The following is a 20,733-nucleotide window of genomic DNA, read 5'->3' as shown; positions in this document are numbered from 1 at the left end:
ATCTCCAATGAACAAACATGCAAAGAATGAAACAGTCAGAGAAAGAAGCAAACAAGAAGACAGACAAACAAACATATTACTCCAAACAAACAAAGATGTCACGCCAAATGGACACCCATTCGCAAAATCAAACGTGTAGAAGTGATATGTTACATCGGATACGCAAACACATTGTGAACGTGGCTCGACGGTGGGGTTGGGGGTGCATACGCACGCATAAATATATACCTGCCTGCACACAGGTGAACGAAACTCGTTACCCCTCCCCTAACGCGACAACAACGCCGCGGAAATGTCCCTCTCGATAGCGGCAGGGAACAAAATCTTGGTCAAGCAGAGGCCCTGTGCAGGTGCGCACAGCTTCACCTTCAGTGGCTTGCTAAAATGAAGGGCGTCCCGCACGTCCTCGTATTGCAACAGTCCCACTCCGACCTGAATCAAAGTACCGACGATTATCCTAATCATGTGATATAGGAACCTATCTCCCTGGATGACAAATTGGTAGATATTACTCCTTAATTGGTGTAACTCCAAAAAGTGGATGTTGCAAAATGGGTTCACCTTCTTCTGCTTCTCCGTCCCTTTCAACGTGCCGCAGAAGAATTCAAAGCTGTGGTGTCCTAGAAACAGCTTGGAGCACTCCTTGATTTTCTCCATGTCGCACGGTATGGTCAAGTTGCTTCCCCCCTCGCGATTGATTATGCGCATGGAGTGGGAGACGTCTGGTTGGGTTGGCAGTTCGGTTGGCGGTTGGGTAGACGGTTGGGTAGACGGTTGGGCTTCTTCTCCCCCGCAGTGGAGATCGTCAGAGATAGCCTCCTTACGAATGGCCTCCTTACGAATGGCCTCTTCACGAATGATCTCATCACAGGTGAGCTTGTTAGAAGCGACCGCTCCACCGCCTCGCACCGCGTGGTCACCAAAAAGAAAACTCAAATTTTCGTCTACACTGGTCAGCCCGTTTGTCGTCACGCAGTCATTCTGGTATTGGCTGCCCTCCTGTTTGTCCTCCTCCCCTTGTTCTTTTTTTTTTTTTTTTTTTTTTTTCGAACTCTCCCGAAGAAGAAATGCAAACCTCGGGTCATCAGACAGCTGCCATGCGTAGTTTCTCTCCAAAGGCTGACTCGGAATTCGAATGTCAAAATTGTATGTGTATATTTTTCCCAAATTATTAAACCTTACATTGAAGTCGGGGAAGGGTGCATTTAGAACGGCCAGGATTTTTATGTCCTTATTTAGTAAGCCATTTAGTGCCATTTTGACCTTATTCAGGTTGCCATCACACGGGGGGGGCCTGTCATAAGACACATACTGACATATATACTCTTTCGCGTGGACTCCCTTGTCAGTTCTACTTACGCCTATAAATTCGAAGGCCTTCAAATTGGACTTCACGTCCCCTTCATCTCTGTTCAATTGGTATCCATAGCCATGAATTTGCAAAATGCAATTTAGGATCATGTTTTGCACTGTGTCGTACTTTGACGTCCCATTTGACTCCCCCGTTTGCTTCTTCCTCTTCTCCTCCTCCGTCGCTGCATTTTTGTAACTCCTCGTTGCGCTTAGGTATACATCGCTACAATTTTCAATGCCCGTCCACCCGCTATAGTTTGTTCCATCGTAGTCAACGATGAGAAGGATATTGGTGAGTTTGGGGCGATTTGGGGGGGTCCCCTCATTTGGGAAGTTACATACAGAGGATGCTCCATTTGGACCGATTGTGGAAGGTTCTTCATTGAGGACGTTTAGATCGCCCGGGTTTGTCTCATCGTCAACGGTGTGCAACGCCATTTTGTTCCTTTTCACCCTTATCACATAGAATGACTTGGTTGCCACAAAAGAGGGTCCTCCCCGATGTATCACCTTCACTTTGAGGACCTTTTTCGAGACCCCTTTGCTTTCTATTTTTAAGAGCACACTCAGATAGAGAAGCAAAAGGATGGAATTCATATTCGAGTCGGCACGAGTAGCTGTCTTCTTCTATGTATGCTCACTCTGGGGTACTACTGGAGGGGTGCGATAGGGAAGCATGATTTTTACACTTCCACTTGGCCAAAAAAAAGAGAAAAAAAAAAATTAAGGTAACCCTTTGGAGAGTGTACCTACAACGCTTGCTCGTTCGACCAATCCGAAAATCTCTCTCGTAGTTTCCTGTTCCTCATCCATGGAAGAAGGGATAAGGACTCCCCCCGCTGGCGTCGCTCAGAGCAATTCAGACCAATTCAGGGGACTCTTCCGCGCGATGACTAACTTGTCAAGTGGACCCTCCATGAAAAAAATAACCAAAGCGTTATATCGGTACAGCTTTACCCGCGTTGGAACAGGTGCGCGACTGGGGAGGAGTTACGCCTCTCGAGTCGTCACAAAATGGGCTACAAACACAGAGCGTAAAGAAGCTCAACGGATACAACGCACACAGTGCAGACAGCGCAGTTTGCCCACTTGAAGCAACGTCTTAAAATGCACAGGTCAAAAGGGCGTCCACACATTTGTGCAACGGGAGGGGTACAATCACTTTGGGGCGACAATGCGAACAGAGGGTACCGTGATTCGTCCCCAATTAATCATCTGTGTACGTTTTTAGAAAGTCGAAAAATGGTAGGACGAGAAAATAAAAGGAAGCAAACTTGCATGGATATTTTAACTGTACAGGTGGGAAGATTACACTTACCCGACGTCACGTGTGAAGAGGGTGTGCGCGTAAATGCTTCCCCTTTCCTACCGCTGCTCCGGGGCCGGGGGTTAGTTCAGCCTCTTACAGTCGTTAACTGGTTCGTTCCTTTCGCAGAGCTTTCTTTGGCCTCTTTGTTGCGTCTTTGTTGCGTCTTTGTCACCTCCTTTTTTCACTCTCCCTTTAAGCCTCTCCCCCCCAGCCGCGCATTCTCAGCTATTCTACTCTCCTTTGCTGTTTTTTTTCTTTTTTTTTTTCCGCTTCTGCCATTCTCTAATATTAATAAACGAAAGGAAGAGGAAGCAAACTACATACTTGGCCAAATTTATGCAGCCATATAGGTCCATTGTGTTGTTTCCATTTTTTCTGGTGCCCCGCACAGGGTTGCTCTTGCATACGTTGTGGTGGTAGTGTGTCCTTCCGCTGGGGTGTTACTTAAAAATTTGCACAGCAGGCCCTGGGGTGTGCTTCCCCCTCTTCCACTCATTAAGAAGTGATTAAAGAGGTTTTTTCTTCTTCCTTTTTGTGCAAAATGGGCAAAAGGAAGGTTAAAAAATGGAGGAGCAGGAAATTGCCCACTCAAGTATTCCCAATGACGCATATCTTTTTGAAAAGAAAACTGCCAATGTGGGTATCTTCACAAAAAAAAAAAGGAAACACTTAAAAGTTACTTTTTTAAAGAATTCACGGTTACCCTTTTTTACTGTAGGTATATATATGCAGTTGGGGAGAAAAGAAAAAAAATTGCTACACGGCGGTGATTATTTCGCCGGGGAAAACATAGCAAAATGTACATTCGTACCATAGGTACTTGCGATAGGGTGGGATATATAATTGTTTCCCGTTTGGACCCATCCGCGGTGAACCATTCTCAAAGGCACACAAAAAATTGTTGCTAAGTTTTTTTGCGGGAGACGACGACAGGTTTAGGTGTCCTTGTCGCAGTTGGACCCTTTCGGCGTGAGTAGAACGACGACACTGTAAGAAGTGGGCACTGCAGGTATGCTACAAAAAAAGGTTATCACCCCCTGACCCCGTCCATGCGCCATTTTCTCAATCTGAAGGCGCTTCACAATATCGTATGGTTAATAGCGGCTTAGAGGAATGGGGGCTCCATTCTTTGGCCCTCCCCGCTTGTCGGAACAGAAATGCAAAAGTTAACGGTGCTTTCTTGCATATAGTTCCCCCATTTGGGCGTTCGTGTATGAGGGGCACATCGCTTAATAGGGACACCCACTGCCGCATTGTTCGCTTCCCAAGGGGTAAAGGAAACCGAGCAATGAAGGAGGGGCAAGAAAGAAAAAAAAAACAGATGGAAGAAGAATTGCCTCCGCAGCTGCATAATATTGTTTGACGAGCGCTCTTCGGAATTATATTGGCAAACCTACATGACAGGACTCGACATCATACAACTACTACTACTCCCCCTTGCAGAGAATTTTTTTTTTTAACTCACCCACTGAAGTAAAATAAACCAACAAGAAGAAAAATTGAAGCCAGTTTGATATATCACGCTGAGGATTTAAAAAAAAAAAAATTCCAACGAAGGAATACAATAAAGTAACTTCCAGCAGAGGCGTTATAACTACCTCCCGTACGGCGTTCTTTCACCATCGTTCAACACGAAAGGGAGATCCACTCCTTACCATTTCCCACGAAGAGAGAAAACTTTACTATATGTACTACTGTCGGAGCGACGAGTTGTACGCTTCCATTTTCACTGCAAGATGGCATCCAAAAAGGTGAAAGCCCCCCAACCAGAAACGGCCATTGTTTCCGGCCCGCAGCCCAAAGAGGGAGAGTTGGTTTTTGGCGTGGCGCACATATTTGCCTCCTTTAATGACACCTTTATCCACGTCACTGATTTAAGTGGAAGGGAAACCCTCGTCAGGATTACAGGTTAGTGGGGACGCCAAGAAGAAGAAAAAAAAAAGGCGAAAAGGAGGAAAAAAACTACATACATATGTGTATCTAACATGTACATGCGCAAATGCGGATTAACAGCCCCCACTATTCGCAACATCCCTGCCAAGTGTAGCAACTCTGCACGTGCCCTGTGCCGTTCTTACTGCTTCCACCTCTCGGAGTTGCAGTGAAGTGAAAAGGGGTGTCATTACCGGGAGACTCGCCTATTTGGTCCGAACCCCCCGCCCTGTTAACCCTTTCCCCGTTTTTACCTCATTTTTTTCCCGTCCATTCCAATACCCCCACAGGTGGCATGAAAGTCAAGGCTGACAGAGACGAATCCAGCCCGTACGCAGCCATGATGGCAGCACAGGATGTCGCAGTCCGACTTAAAGAATTGGGAGTCTCAGCCATTCACATCAAGTTAAGAGCCTCAGGGGGCACCAAGTCGAAGACGCCGGGTCCAGGTGCGCAATCAGCCTTAAGGTAAGCAGAGGAGAGAACCAAGAAAAGAAAAAATATATATATACATATATACACATATATATAGGGAGAGAGAGGATCCGCGTCATAATGGGAGAAGGGCCCAAGCCTACGTTACGCACATTTGAATTTTTACTTTTCCTTATCCGCTTCCCACTACCCATTGCTAACGCAACCCTCGCTTTCCCCCCTGCAGAGCTTTAGCACGTTCTGGATTAAAAATAGGGCGAATAGAGGACGTGACTCCAATCCCTACCGATTCCACGAGGAAAAAGTCCGGAAGAAGAGGAAGACGTTTGTAGAGCAGTTTGCGTAGTCTCCACAGAAGGAAGAGCCTGTCCATCGCGAAGAGGACACATATGTGTACGTTCACATGTGTGTATGTGTATGCCTTATGTATGTACCCGCGCGTAAGGTGATTCTGCGATGATAAGGAAGCGAGCAACGGGGGGGTTGGAGAAAGCCGAACTGCAAAGGAAGAAGGCCCCATATTCTCTCGCCGTTGTCGCGAAGTGGCCGCATATGAACATAACGCCGGAAGAGCAGCGCAGTTTGCCTTTGCGCGAATGAGAGCATGTCTGCTTTAACCCCAGTTGCCTCTCGGCTCGCCCCACTTCCACCTCAACTTTTAACTTTATTATACTTCATTTCAGTTTTTACTTTTTCTTTTACTTCATTTTTACATCATTTTTACTTTATTTTAATTGACTTTTTTTCCCATCTTTCCAACGTGCCAATATGAACAGTAATTACTCCTTCCCTTTGCAATTCCAAGACACATGCCAATTTATCGGTTAACCAGATTAACGTAAAAAGGGAAAACGCTCCTCGGGAGTGCATATGGTCACTGCGATCAGCGCGGACCCAGCCGAATGTGCGCACTTTATGTGGTTGGCTACACATAGCAGCGGCTTTAACGAAATGGCTCCCGCGTCGAGTGATGAGAGAAACTTTTCGGAGGCAGCGTCAATTTCAAAGGACAAACTAAAAAGGTGTTCTAAGGCTCACCCAAGGAACTTACGACTGTCCAAAGGGGCATCGCGAAAATAACGGCGTGGTAAAATTTTTTGCAGATAGACGCACAAATTGTATGAACATGTGGAGGTAAAAGTGGATTACTTTTTTTTATTTGAAGCCTACTTCGGCATAAGAACGTGGCCACCCTTTAGGATAAACACTTCAAATGGTTGTCTCCTGTGGCGACTGAGTTTTCCACCTTGGGAGGAACGAAGATGGGAACGGAATCGCAAGACCAATGCAGACACATGGGGGGATAGGAGAAAGACGCGCCATAGTGTCAGTCGCAGTGGTCTCCCCATTTTGCACCTGATTCCTCCGCTTCATATCATCACCGAATAGCGCTGGAAGTTTTCGCGCAGGAGGGCCTTCTTCTGCTCGGAGTTCATCTGAAGCCACTGGCCGCCGTTGATGGGGATGATCTGCAGGGGGGGTAGAAGGTGGTGTGGAGATGCTCAGGTGGTAAGGAGATCCTCTACGCTTAGTATCCTCACTGGAGTGTATAGCTGGGTGCGATCCCCCACGCGGAGCAACTCACCTGCCAGCCGTGTGCATGGAGGACGCGCATCTGTAGCGTGACGAAGCCGCTGTTCATGTGATCCCAGCTACCCTTCTCTAGAGTGCGCATGAGGTGTTCCTTCCCAAAGACACAAATGCCTATCTTCATTCCCTCATTGAGAAGGATATCAATCATGTAGGGAGAGTTCTGATAAGGTTCAAAGTGGAGCTCATAGGAGACTTCAAAACATTTTAACATGTGTGTTAGTTCACTTATTATTTTGTTCCTCATTTTTAAGGCATCCTTCTCCTTTTTGTAGACGCTAAAATCGTTCCTCAGCGTTTTGCACTTTTCATGCATGCAGTATTTGTACATACAATCCAGCGCATCGACGTTGACTAAACAGTGAGGTATCTCGCTAAAACACGCATCTGCAATTTGATGGAGTCTCTTGAAAGCTTGCGAGTCTTCTGGGTCTCTCTCCCGAAAGGTGGCATTTAAAATGTGATGAAAGGATTCACTATCTTTGTGATAGTTCGCCACAATGTACGACCAGGTAATGTTCACAAGGCAGTTCCTATTACTCATCATATGATTGTCTGATCTGATGTATTCTTCTTTCCCTAATGTGTCAAGCAGTAACGTGTACGAGCTATCGAAGAGGGGCTTAAAAATGATATTCACGTAAGCACATGACCACAAAAAGGTGGCAACGTCAATCATTTTTCCTTTTATTATGTCCCATTCTTTGTACACCTGCTCTATTAGCACTTTGTACACCTCCTCATCATACACATTCATTTTGACGATGGAAGATAAAAGCTTCAAGATTTGAAAAACACTCAATCGACTGAGCACGTACATATCCTTCACATAGTCAAAGACGTTACGTAAGTAGTTTGCGTGGAACCAAGATATTTTGGCCAAACTTATAATGGGGTGTATCCATAGGGAGATATTCTTCGCATGAAGAAGATCATTGGACCTCTCACACAGCACATCTAGGAGATTGTTATACAATACGATTCGTTTGTTGTACGAGGAGAAGCAGCTTATTGCGTGCACCACGTCTTCTACGGGTAAGAGGCCAATCAGCTGAGTGTTCCTTTGTAGCAACTCGAAGATGTCGTTCACTGCTTCTTTTACCTGCTCTCCGTTTTTTCTACTATATTCCAAACACTTGAGGCATTTCAAGCACTCTACAATTTGGCAGAACGCTTCCTCCTTTTTTGACATGTCATGTGGTGGTCTATCTGATCTGTCCAACTTCTTCATGTTGTTATTTCCGTTTGTGTCTTCCAAAGTTGGCATCATACCAGCGTCCACGTTGGAGAGACCAATTTGTTGCTTCCCTGGCGAGGCGGTGTGCTTCATGAGTGGAGAGGTCAGCGGCGACCCGGGCGAATGCACCTCCTCACGGTCTAATCGCTTCACCTCCTCACTGCCCAGCCGCCTCACCTGCGAACTCACATGGGAGCTCACCAAATTAATCAAACTGACGTACCTCTCGGAGTGTCTAAAATTCGTGGCGACCTTCAGTGCAAGTTGGCAGAAGGGTAAGTCGAAGTGGGGGTCATCGCTAAGGAGTTGATCCACAGCGCGATCATAGAAGGTGCAATACTCCTTGCAGAACCGATGGAAGGAGTGGAACAGACTCTTCAGCTGGTCCAGGCTGAACTCTCCCATTTTGGCCACACAGAGGGGAACCAGTCTGTCCAGATAATGCTTCGTTCTGAGGCTGTGCTTGTAACACTCCTCTGCAAAGCACACCAATGCATCTGTGTCGAGGTGCCCCAGTTTGGAAGCCATATAATCGTAGAACTCGGAGAAATAAAGAGAGTGCCTATTTAACACGGTTACGCAATGCAGGCAGAGTTTCGTTTCCAGTTGCTTCTCCTGTTGATCCGTGGATCTCCCCTCCCCTCCTCTTATCATCTTGACAATCTCGTAACACAAATCACGGATCCTATTTTTCATGTTTAGCTTGCTTAGTCCTCCTATCAGATCGATCAGACTATGCCTGTCTATGTGCTCGATGTTATCACCCACTTGGTTGAAGAAGCTATTTGCGTGTCTCTCTTCCAAGTGGAGAAGGATGTTTTTATTTTTGTTCACCAGGGTCACCGCGTCGGGTGCAAACTTGGAGTCTTTTTCTCCCTTTTGAAGCAGCCCTTTCAGGAGCTCCAAATCGGTCTCCCCCCCGACGGCGGCACTTTCAATGGAGTGTGTGAGCGTATCGTCGCTTTCGCTTCCTTGTACGTGCGCATCGTCGTTTCCCCTCCCATGTGCGCTCCCCACGCTGCTCATAAACCTTTGGTATTCCATTTCCTCCTGGTCCCTCCACTTCTCTTCATCCACGCTGATGTCGAAGGTGAGGCCCGTGGAGACGTTGTCGTCATATTCGACCTTGTCAAATGGGACGTTATCGTCAAAGTCGACCTTGTCAAAGTCGACGTTGTCAAATGCGGCCTTATCACTTGCGGGGTTGACCTGTTCGGCACCAAATGTATCACCTTCATCTTTCCGCTTTGCGAACGGCTCGTAATTCCTGCTGCTAGAAAAAGTGCACTTCGTTAGATGTACCCTTCTGGCAGCGTACTGAACGAACCTCACCCGGAGGCTCCTTATCGGCAGTCTTTTCATTCTGTGGTGTGGCGGGGAAGCGGCGAGGAGGCGGACCGGCTAAGCAACAACTAGGTGCCTCTGCAACGCTGCAAAGCAAAATGACGAACTGGACGACTGTGAAATACTGCAAGGGAATCGCCCCCTAATTAGAAGCAACTTGGTCCGCGCCTTGGCCAGATAAAGCAGCAAAAAAAGAAAAAAAAAAAAGGAACATACCTACTTGCGAGCCAAACTCTCTCGGTTCTCTGGCAGCAGCGCCCCTAAATTTGTTCGTTCTGCACAAGTACATGCCACAATTGTGAGTGGCTGATTTTTCTTTTTTTTTCACGTGGCAGTAACTTTTTACGGGCTTCTTTATTCAATGCATCTTATGTGCACTCAATCGATGTTCCTCTTCTATGTTGGCCGAGGAACGAACGGCACTCACATCGCATGGGGAGAAATAAGGACGGAGGGGAGACCCCTCCTGTTGTATACTCATAGTTCCTGCTGTTCGCGTGATAGGGGTTATGTGCATACGTCTGTTTGATCAAACGGGAGGTGCTGGGGAAGCCGGTCGGTACTGCACCTTCTTGGGGTGTGCCCCTGATTTTTCCAACACTGCAACGGAAACTACCACTGACACTATGACTGGTACTACCACTAACATTACGACTGGTATTACCTCTTCGCACCGTTGGCCCTATGAAGTGGTACAAATAGGGACGCACAAGGGAGAGACTCTCCCGATTGAACATGCCATCCAGTGTAGGCGCGGACGCGAGGGGATTCACTTATACACAGCGATGTTGTAGAAACCCTCTTTGGCCTCTTCCCGTTGAGTTATCAGTTTAACTGTGGAAGCAACGGCTCGTTCAGCAGTCATTCCGAAATGTAGGAAGTGGGTTGGACCTTTGAGGGGTGAAGCTCTGCGGGGTGCAACTCTGCGGTGAGTTAGAAGTTCATTTGCAAAGGTGACACATCAGACGGGTGGAACCTCGGACAGCGACACATCTGCATGGCTGGCTTTTCTCCACCGCCGGGCAAGCAGAAGCGGACCGGTTAAAAATGTGCCTGCGAAAGAATCGCATCCAGATAGCAGTGGAGGGGCAAACAGTTTCTCCAGTCTGACAGAGACGAAAAATTGCTGACGGAAGGGAAAGGTCTCCCCAAGAGGGTACCCCCTCTGTGGTGTATGTCAAGTCTGGGCGCCTCCAGATATTCAAAGCCACGTGGAGGTGACGTCTGGAGAGGCAAACTTCCTACCTCTTCTTAACCAACCCGGTGTGCCACCCTACAGCTAACTCCAATGATGCGATGTGGGCCAGGCGGGGGGGAGGCAACATTTTCTTTGGAGGGGAAAAGGGGAGAAAAAAAATAAAATAACCTTCCTATGGCATTTCGCCTTCTCAATAAGTTCAAGGAGATGAAAAAGAAGAAAAAACGAACCGAAAGGATAGGTGTTTATTTTTTTTCTTTATTTTTTTTTTTTTCATCTTCCCAAGATGAGGGTGCCAAACTGGTGTCACCTTTTGCTGCTAATCATCGAGGGTAGGTACAGTCATATGATTGGCTGTTCCAAAGGTGCATGTCCGCATAGGCACATAATAAATACACATGAGTAGTGCTGTGCCTGGCCAGTCGCCATGGCAAGTGAGTACTGCGTTGATCGCCCAGCAAGGCAGAATCCTACTCCACTCCGCAAGGGACAGAAGCCGCACAGGGCCTTGCTACGTTGAGTGTAAACAGCACGGCCAGAAGTACGCCAATCGGTACGCCGTCGCCGCACCCCCCCCCGCGTATGTAAAAGGATTTTTCCCCGGAGGGTGCCTGCTCGCCCAATTTTGTGCAGCGCCATTTTTGCCATCCTCGAAATTGCCAAACATAGAAAAAGGGAGCTCCTCCAGCGCGTCAGCAAGAAGTGGAAAACCGAAAGTGAAAAAGGAAAAGTGGAAAAGCATAAAAGAGGAAACACATAAAAGAGGAATAGAAAAAGAAAAGCAAAAACGCTAAAGTACGGCACCCCCCAAAGGGCCTCAACGCGCGACCAAGTCCACCCGCTCCCATCAGGCCTCGACCAGAAAGGTCAAGAACCGATAAGTTACGAAGCAGGCCCATTTGTTCTAGCCATTTGTTTGTTCCTACGTTCCGCTCAGCTGTCCGGCAGCTCTTGTGGGCGCGCGAGGAGTACACACCCGCGCCGCAGAGGGGAGCACTCCGCAAAGGCAACTGCTTCGCAGGGTAACCGCTTCACAAGGCAATCGCTTCTCAAGGCAATCGCTTCGCGACGAGACCGAAGGAGCACACACCCGGCGAGCTTAAAAAAGGAGGAAGGAATTGTCGGCCGCATTACCCCCGCTACCTAGCAACAAATGATCCGCGCATCCCGGGTTGAAAGGACGATCACTTCAAAGTTAGCCCCAACAAGCGAATAACAAGTGGGAATCAGGTGAAGTGCGACCTTAATAGGGCCCAAACCACAAGCAAGAGTTACACGTGAACCTGTAGGTACGCGGAGGACGGCTGGACCAGCGTAACGGCAAAGAAGCAACGGGACCCGTTGGCGAGTGGGAGGAGGCCCTCCGAATGCCCACAAGGAGATATTTCGGAAAAGGCGGAAAAGCAGCCGTTGGGGAGCATCAACTCGGAAGGAGATTCTGGGAAAAAGTTTCTGCGAAGTCGCAGCGGAGGACACCATTCTCAGAGTCTCCCCTCCTTACCCCCCCGTGCGCGCTCGCACCGCGGGAAAGATAGCGTATCTGCACAGTGCGAGACCCCGTCTGGATCAGGCCGCCTCTTCCAACCGCTGCCCCACGCAGGCCCCTAAAATGAAGTGCCCTTGTCGCATCGTACCATAGATTCAGTAACAGCATGAAAAGGAGAAGAATCGAACGATGCATCTTCCAATTTTTAAGCAAGTTAAAATTTTACCTAAACATATGGCGAAAAATAAAAAATGTAATAAAGTACCTCTTTGGAACCCTTATCCTGAGGGAAAAGTTACACTTTAGCACGTACAGGAAGAGGAGAGTCTGTCCAAGTATGACTCTCGTGTTGGATTTAGACGAAACACTCATTTATTGTACAAAAAAGAAAAAGTTCAGTCATCAGAAGGAGGTGGATGTGTTAATCAATGGGAGGTACTTCTCCTTATATGTGTGTAAGAGGCCATACCTAGACCTCTTCTTCTCCATTCTGAACCCATTTTTCGAAATAGTCATTTTTACAACTTCGATAAAGTCCTATGCCGATACAGTGCTGAACATAATAGATGTGGATCACTACATAGATAAGAAATTTTACCGAGAGGACTGCTTCGAAGTGAATCAGAAGATCTATATAAAGAATCTGCAGAGCATAAAAAAGGAGATATCCAAAATGGTCCTAATTGATGATTCCAATGTATCTGGTCTGAAATATCCAGAGAATTTTTTCCCCATAAAGAAATGGCAAGGGGATTTAAATGACACGGAGTTACTAGACATGATCCCTTTTTTTCTCAACTTGAGGAAAGTGAGAGACGTCCGATCTGTGTGTTCTTTTAGATTAAAATCTCAGAAGGAGATAACCAAATTGTTTCATACCGTTCCGTCGAAGCAGATTAAGTACCTAACTGATCGGGGTAGTAACTTTCTGTACTCTCCCTCTCTTGCCTTTCAAGCGATCAATTATTTGAAAATCTTTATGAATCGGTTCAGGTATGCCAGCTCCAAAAAGCAGTGGAATGAATTGGGCAAGAAGATTAACAGCAAATTGAAGTCCTACCCCTTTTCCCTGTCCAAGCTCAAAGGCTCCAGTGACGACGAGCATAGGAAGCGCCACCGGAAGCAAGCGGCCAAGAAGGGGCAGCAGTAGTGGGGAAGGAATAGCAGTAAAGCAGTCGCGTTAAAGCAATCACTCTGCAGCAGTAGCGGCGCAATGTTTGGTGGCTAACCTGTTCACCTATACTCCCTTGCCCGCTTCCGAAGAGCCTTGTTTTTTAGTATATATGTAACTGTAAATGTGCGGGGGTGGCTGTGGTGGCGATGCAGATGGCATCCCGTGTGGACATACCGGGGGATGCACTCCTGGATACTCGCCAAATAGCAAATTAAAAAAAAAAAAGAAAAGGACATGCCCAAACCCGCGTGAGTCTCCAGTCAAACACCGCCTTCCAAATTGTGGTCCCACTCCGCACGTTTATCTATCCTGACCCAGCGTAACAGCCATATGTAACGTCCATCTGTGTGTAACTTCCGCCCCCACTGTGCCGCCACCCCCCAGTGCACTTACCTATTGTGTATAAACCATGAAGATTGTTCCCCACACGCGTGGGCAGGCAACTCACGCAAGCCGTGTAGATGCGCATGTGCACCCTCATGAAACATAATTAAAAGTTACCACCTCGTTAGCGACCCCTTTTCAAATGTTTTTCTCCGTTTCGATGCCCCTCCACGGATCAATCTGGGAAAGACGCAACTCCGCCGCGAAGGGGCTTTGTGGAAAGGTGGCAAAAAGGGATACCCCCATTTTTTATGCCAATATGCAGTTGCATGCCAACCCCTTTTCTTCTGTACCTTCACTGCACCATTTGGGGGAATGCACCAAATTGCGTTACCCTACATTGGGTGATGAATGTGTGTCGCTTAATTTGAAAGGCCACTTATCCAACCGATTAGGTGTTTGTGTGTGCATGTTTGTGTATGTGATGGTTGGGGGGGAAAAAAGTGGTCAACGGAGGTGGTTCCTTCCCCCCTTCCCATTTAGCAGCATGTCACCAGGAAAAGCGCAGTACCAACAGGGAGGGAGCATCAAATAAAAGGGTGTTGCAAAAGAGAGCTTATCTATGGTACAATACCCCAGATTGCCAATTTTTAGTGACCCCACTTTTAGGGCTCCCCACGTGATGGAAACGCAGGCGAGATTTGTAAAAAAATAAAAAAAAAAAATTTGCACCTCATTTGAATATTCACTTGGATCCTATGTGCTAAGGTTGGCCTCTCTACTTCTGCAGCTGTGAAACGGGGGAGTGGCAATTATTTGCGCACGGATAAAAATCCCCCGTTGGGTCGTGCTCCGTTGACTCTGTTCCCCGTGGCTCTTTGGCGACGTCCCTATCCTATGCATTGGTGGTCACATGGTGTATGTACCTTTGTATACTTAGCACTCCCCTCGGAGAAAAACCAATTTCAGCCAATTTTCAGATTAGCATCTTTGCGCAGGGCACCATTTAAACAAGCGACAAATGTTGACATCACTTCCTTGCGTGAAGCGATGAAGCGGTTAAGCGGCACGTAGACTACATCGACGGTGTCAGATTTCTCCAAATAAGTTTCTCCTCTTTTTATCCTCTCCCTTTCCCCATCGTTGGCGCTGTCACATTTTGCCTCTTCCCCTCTGCGTGTAGCTAGCAAAACTGGTTTATTTCTTTTCCACTTGTACCCCTCCAATCCAGCTAATGTTTTTGAGCGTCTTCAAAATGACCGTACAGAAGGTAATCGAAGAGAAGTTAAGCTCAGCCTTGAAGCCCACCTTCCTCGAATTGGTAGATAAGTCATGTGGATGCGGAACAGCCTTCGATGCAGTCATAGTGTCCAGTAACTTTGACAGTAAGAGGCTACTGGACAGACATAGAATTGTTAACGATGTTATAAAAGATGAATTGCCAAACATACATGCTTTTTCTATGAAATGTCACACACCTAGTGAATTTGATAAGTTGAAGAGCAGCCAAACATGAAGCCGTTTTATGTATGGGTAGGACCCTGGTGAGGAAGAAACACACCCCTCACCTACATTTGGAAAGAACATTTTAATGTTAACCAGTTTAGGAGCAATGTGTCTTTTTAGCGTGTCCAATGAGTCCCCTTCTGGCCAAGTTAAAAGCGTAGCTTCATCCACATAGTGCACAATATGTAGACTGCACAAAGTGATGAAGTTTTATTTTATTTTTTTTTTTAACAACCCCGTATGGAGCCCCTTTAAAGAGAAGAAATAAAAAAAACTCTGTTTCGCCTTTTATCCTTTTAACCTTATAACTTGAATTGGACATCACTTCTTTTCCTTTTCGAAGAAGTATTATGCGCACCTAGGGTCGATGGATGGCATTTTTTTTGCTCAAATAGGGAGCCCCCACTTTGTTGGGCTACTTTGTCCCTCTTAAATATGTGGACCCTGCTCCATGTGAAGCCGTCGAGGCAATCGCTTAAGCAGGCACTGAGTCGTTCGAGGGGCACACGCTGTTGCTCCCCATTCTGAGGCCAAACCGATTCGCGCGCATTTTACGCTGTTTAAAGATTACAGGACAGTCCCAATATGGACAGCTTTCCTTCTCCCTTAAAAGAGCACACCACAGAGCTGCCCAGCAGAGAGAAGTGCATCTGGTTCATCCATCCGTGCACTCATCATGTTCACTCCACTCTGCGCGTCTGCTCGTCGAGACAGGTTGCATTGCCACACATTGTCAGCATGCTTTGATTTGCCATACCTGTCGTTTTTCTTACCTTCTTTTCCTCCTGAATGGCAAGTTTCTTTTCGTGGTTAGTTAATTCTTACTGGGTTAATCTTCTCCAGCGTCAGCAAAATAGTGCATATGAGCTGGGAAAAACACATGCCAATGCACATGGAATGTGTGAGCATGCCAACATGCGACCATCCTCCTAGGGGTGCATTTTTTTTTTCATTTTTCCCTTTTCTTGCTTATCCCTTCGAACTGATAAAGGAGCGGGTCTTTGCAGCACCAAGTTGCACAACGCACATTGAGTGAAAATAACTGGTCACATGGGTACGGAGGTACTCCTACATGCAGGCCCATTTGCAGGGTACATGCCATTTTGTAGGACGGTGCCCACGGCTAGAGATATTGTCACACATGGAAGTAGGTACCGTACGATAGATCATTACTCTCGTGAAGGCAGTTATTCCGCTTCTTTTTTTTTTCTTTTGTGGTATTGGAAGTTGCACACCCATGCGCAACATGTCCTCGTAATTCTACATGTTTCCACGCATTGGTGCATCTCCCCGATTCATCCATGTTGAGAGGATTGCAAGAGCGATTTCACTGCCACCAGTGGCAAGCTCTTGGGGCATCTTCTTTTCACGCCAATCATTCAGAAATTTTTATTCCCTCTCATTGGTGTTTTTTCACTGCACGGGTTTCTTCCCATGCGGAAGGAAAAACAGGCAGGAAAAAAACAGATCAGAAATGAAGCAGAATGGAGCAGAATAACATGTGCTCTCTCGCCACCAATGCGCAGGGATGCATGCGTGCATTTTAATATACCCCCCACGTGCACATGTGCCTACAGGTAGCATACAGCCCTATGTGTATGTATGTGTGTGTGTGCAGGTGCCACAGCAAATGTAACCACTCACTCATCGGTCACCACTTCATGTTGGTGTAGAATATGCTCCGCCTTCTTTGTGGAGCACTTGGCGGGTTGAAGTTAAAAAAGGCAGGTGGCAAAACGACAGTGGAAGGAAATGCTGAAAAAAAAAAAAAAAAAAGAAGTATCCCAACTGTAAGAAGCTAGAAGAAACAAATCATGCAGCAAAAATACACACACAAATTACAGATTGTAGATTAAAAAAAATATGAACAGGCAATAAAAAAAAAAGACAGCTAAAATCTCTAACTTTTGGCTTTATTTGGCGTGTTAAAAAAAAAAAATATATGAACAGGCAATACGAAAAAGTAACGAGCTGCAGCACGGGAAAGCAATGCCCGCGAATGCGAAGGGAGCGGTAAATAATTCTACGCCGTACGGAGAAGGAAACATAGAAAATGGAACATAGAAAATGGAACATAGAAAATGGAACATAGGAAGTGAAACATAGAAAGTGGAACGGCTGAACGGGTGGAAACGCGTGAACGCATCAACGGAAAGAAGCAAAAAAAAAAAAAAAAGAAGCAAAAGAAGCAAAAGAAACAAAAGAAACAAAAAAAACTAAATGGGCAAAACGGACAAAACGAACAAAAGGGACGAACCAGACAAATCAGACAAAACGTCAAAACGGACAAAACAGACAGATAAAGAAACAGAAAAACGCGCGTGAAGATAACACAAAGGGACGCGAAGTGAAAAAAAAAAAAAAAATTCAACACACATATCAATTGTTCATGTGTATCCATCCATTTTTAGCTTGCGTGCTTTTGCATGACACAAAAAATTATTTCATTTTATTTTATTCTTTTTTTCCCTTCTTTTTCCTTCCTTTTTTTCTTTTTCTTTTTTTTCTTCTTTTATTCTTTTCTTCCTTTCTGCCTTTTCTTGTAAATTTTATTTTTTCGTTTTTAAAGACTAGCACATCCGCAGTGTTCCCGAGAGTTCCGCGCACGTCCGTATGCATACGCATGCACTGGCACACGCGTACACGTAAGTGAAGGCGCAGTGGACATCGCCAGTGTATTCGCGAGCGTATTTGCGAGCGTATTTGCGGGCGCATCGTGGGGACGCATTCGCCTGTGTACACTTCGCATGTGTATGCTTCACACGTGCACGATTTGGATATGTACGCTTTCCCAGTGTCCACCTCGCATATGTTCACATTTCCATACGTTCATTTCCATGTGCACACTCGCCCCCCATCGCGCATCCACTCACCCCCGCGAACCTCCCCCCCATTCATACACTCCAGTGAATTAGAAAATCATTGTACAGCCAAAGGCCACCGCATGCGCAGAGCGTGTCCAGAAGCGGAAGAGAACACGATTTTATTTTGTTGTATGTTCGTGAGTGCACCATTGTGAAACGGTAGGCATCGCGAGAAGGAGCAAAAGGAAGAGCAAAGTGTGTCCAAAGGATGTCCAAAGGATATCCAAGAGATATCCAAAAGACATTCAAAAGACTTCCAAAAAAGAAAAAAAAACGCGAAAGCGAAAAGGGTGACCGTCTCAACGTGTGACCCATCCCAGTGCACATCGGCAACAACACACGGAATTATCCTCTCCCACTGTAGACATTGGCAACTAACTATTTTAGTCGAACCCCGCCAAAAGGGACTAAACCGTGGAAGGACGAGACAAAGTGGAGCAGCAGAGAAGCGCGAAACTGAAGCGAACAGACAGGCGAAACGAAGCAGGAAGTGTAAATCGGCCTTGCCTCGCCGCGCATACACACATAGTCATAAACACAAACATAGATTTAGACAAACACGCATATTGTTTCATCCCCCCCGAGAAGCGCCAAAATGGAAAAGCTGCAGCTGCCAGAATGGAACGATATCGAAAGATATTTTAAAGACCCCGAGTTGATCACGGCGGAACTCCTGTTTGTAGGTCTAACCCTCTGCAACGTATTCGTTATGTACCGCCTATTCCTAGATGTGATTCCTTTCCCCATATTTGTAACTTGGTGGCAGTTGGCGCAGGGGTTGCTGGTTGCTTATGTATGTGGAGAGTTAGGAAAAGAGTTCCCCAAATTTGCCTATTTTCCAAAAGTCGAAATAAATCAGAATATGCTCAAGGTATTGTTTGTCCCCTCCATTTTCTATTGTCTCATGTTAGTTTTGTCTAATTATTTGCTATATAAGACCCCTTGTATAGCGTCCTATCCAGTGCTTGTTAGTTTCACCGTAGTGTTTCATCACCTCACTCGTTTTGTTGGATGCGGAGAGGAGTACATGCCTCTTAGGTGGAAATCCATAGTGTTCCTCCTCGCCGCTTTTGTAATTGGTTGTCTTGATTCGAAGACAACAGGGAAAGGAGTAATCATATGGGCTCTCCTATATGCACTATTTTCAGCCATCTTCCGAGCAGGCTTCATGCAGAAAATAATGCACCTTGTGGATGGCAAAGGGAATACATTACACAATAATCAGCACCTGTTAGGGGTTTTACTCCTACCTATACTGATTGTCCTTTCTGGAGAATGGACCGTTTTTGGACACATGCCGTATAACATCATGTCCTTGCACACATGGCAGATGTGGGGTTGCTTAATAACTGTTGGTGCCTTGCCATTTATAAAAAATGTCATTTCTAACAGACTGGTTAGAAGAACAGGACAGGGACCATGGAGATTTCTAGAAATAATATCCATCGTGTTAGTCTTCCTTATCGGGATGACTTACAGTGCACCTTCCTTTTTAGGATACATTGCCATACTGTGTGTTATTATTGGCCGTTCTTTGGGTGCCTTTGATGTCATGCTGAATGCATCCGATTATATGATGGCAGAAGACGATAGGAAGAGGAAAACGTCCAAAGCGAACTATGCCAAGAGCAGACAAGGGACTCAGGCTTCCAAACCGTTTCTGCAATCTGGTGAGAACGAAGACGATGAGGATGAAAGCTCCTTCAGCTCAAATGATAGTAGAAGTTACCAGGGGTCTCAGGACTACGAGGATAAGGACAGCGTGAATAGTAGCTCTCAACAGTATAGCGTCCAGAAGGGGACCAGCAGAATGGATAGCTCTTCCAATCAAACCAGCCACGCGGGCATTTCCGGAGACGAGAGCAGACAGGGCAGCAGAATGAGTGACCCCAAGTCCATTGGGCGCAGCGCCACTTTCCACTCCAAGTCGAAGTTGTCCCGAAACTACTCCTCCAAGAAGCAGGAGATCGTCGACTCACAGGCCTAGGCTTGTGTAGCGGCAGCGTAGAGCGGCGTAGCGAATCGTAGCGAAGCGGTGTTTGTCCATCAGCATGGCATCGATAATGAAGCGGTGTTTCTCCACCAGCATAGCATCTCTAACGCAGCGATGAGTCTGCACCAGTGATGCGCCCCTCAGATTTGCCGTGGTGCGTTCCCCCCCGTTTGCGTTTCCCATTTGGAACCGCCACCTCTGTTGATGCGTACGTGCAGATAGAAACATAAGTATAAGTATGCGTCTAAGTATTAGCATTAGTATCCCTATGAGTATGTACGCCCACACATACCGACCTACGCGTGTATGTATGCCCCCCGTTTAAACACACATGTGTAGTCCGTCAAGAATGCATTTGCCTTCCTCCCTCTCCTTTTCCCTCTTTTGCTCTCCCCCCTTTTTTTTTCTTTTTTTTTTCCGCCATTGCTATGATTGATTCGCCTTTTTTTTGTTAAATTTTTCGATTCATAAAAAAAGAAAAAAAAAGGAAAAATAACATCAGACCCCCCTCCGCATGGGTATCTGTCGGACCAGGGTTCACCTCTCGGTGAGGAATTGTCACGTCAAAGGGGAAATGGTTCACCGCAGTTTTGGGGAAGTCAAATGAGGCTGTTTTGAGGCAGCATTACGCTGATCGTGGGCGCCGGGGAGATGGGCAGGTTGTCCCTGTGATGAGAGGAGGGAAACTGTACGGTCAGCTCACCAGAACAGTTCTTTTCCCAGAAGGTGTGTCGAGTAGTGGACATTGGTGGACAACACGTTGGAGGGGTATCCAATCGGGAATGCAGCCCTGAGATGTGAACCCAGACATATTCAGAGAATGTCCAACGGTGTGAACAATGTAATGCAGGTAAGAGAGCACGGAGTGAGGTTAGCTGCACCGAGACATGTCAAGCTCTAACGTGATGTCTGGCAAAACATCCCGTTTATGTGCCTGAACATTTGCTAATTTTATTTTAGGAGGTTAAAATGCGCGTCGAAATGGCGA

General features: G+C 46.5%; 6 protein-coding genes across 6 annotated transcripts; 4 read left to right on the top strand and 2 right to left on the bottom strand.

The window, feature by feature from the left end:
• Positions 1–267: 267 nt before the first annotated feature.
• C922_01303 (hypothetical protein) lies at positions 268–1,950 on the bottom strand (the record flags this gene model as incomplete). The annotated part of the gene is made up of 1 exon (XM_008816909.1): positions 268–1,950. The coding sequence occupies one exon, from the start codon at positions 1,948–1,950 to the stop codon at positions 268–270; it is 1,683 nt and encodes a 560-aa protein (XP_008815131.1).
• A 2,448-nt stretch (positions 1,951–4,398) lies between these two features.
• C922_01302 (30S ribosomal protein S11) lies at positions 4,399–5,375 on the top strand (the record flags this gene model as incomplete). The annotated part of the gene is made up of 3 exons (XM_008816908.1): positions 4,399–4,570; positions 4,885–5,062; positions 5,258–5,375. The coding sequence occupies 3 exons, from the start codon at positions 4,399–4,401 to the stop codon at positions 5,373–5,375; spliced, it is 468 nt and encodes a 155-aa protein (XP_008815130.1).
• Positions 5,376–6,399: 1,024 nt separating this feature from the next.
• C922_01301 (hypothetical protein) lies at positions 6,400–9,218 on the bottom strand (the record flags this gene model as incomplete). The annotated part of the gene is made up of 2 exons (XM_008816907.1): positions 6,400–6,498; positions 6,615–9,218. The coding sequence occupies 2 exons, from the start codon at positions 9,216–9,218 to the stop codon at positions 6,400–6,402; spliced, it is 2,703 nt and encodes a 900-aa protein (XP_008815129.1).
• Positions 9,219–12,050: 2,832 nt separating this feature from the next.
• Positions 12,051–13,034, top strand: C922_01300 (hypothetical protein; the record flags this gene model as incomplete). The annotated part of the gene is made up of 1 exon (XM_008816906.1): positions 12,051–13,034. One exon carries the CDS (start codon positions 12,051–12,053, stop codon positions 13,032–13,034), a length of 984 nt encoding a protein of 327 aa, XP_008815128.1.
• Positions 13,035–14,637: 1,603 nt separating this feature from the next.
• Positions 14,638–14,898, top strand: C922_01299 (BolA protein; the record flags this gene model as incomplete). Its single annotated transcript, XM_008816905.1, has 1 exon — positions 14,638–14,898. One exon carries the CDS (start codon positions 14,638–14,640, stop codon positions 14,896–14,898), a length of 261 nt encoding a protein of 86 aa, XP_008815127.1.
• Positions 14,899–18,347: 3,449 nt separating this feature from the next.
• C922_01298 (hypothetical protein) lies at positions 18,348–19,739 on the top strand (the record flags this gene model as incomplete). The annotated part of the gene is made up of 1 exon (XM_008816904.1): positions 18,348–19,739. The coding sequence occupies one exon, from the start codon at positions 18,348–18,350 to the stop codon at positions 19,737–19,739; it is 1,392 nt and encodes a 463-aa protein (XP_008815126.1).
• Positions 19,740–20,733: the final 994 nt, after the last annotated feature.

This window comes from Plasmodium inui, assembly GCF_000524495.1.
Source record: "Plasmodium inui San Antonio 1 unplaced genomic scaffold supercont1.4, whole genome shotgun sequence".
NCBI classification, from domain to species: domain Eukaryota; phylum Apicomplexa; class Aconoidasida; order Haemosporida; family Plasmodiidae; genus Plasmodium; species Plasmodium inui.
This window is presented reverse-complemented; position numbering and strand designations above follow the sequence as displayed.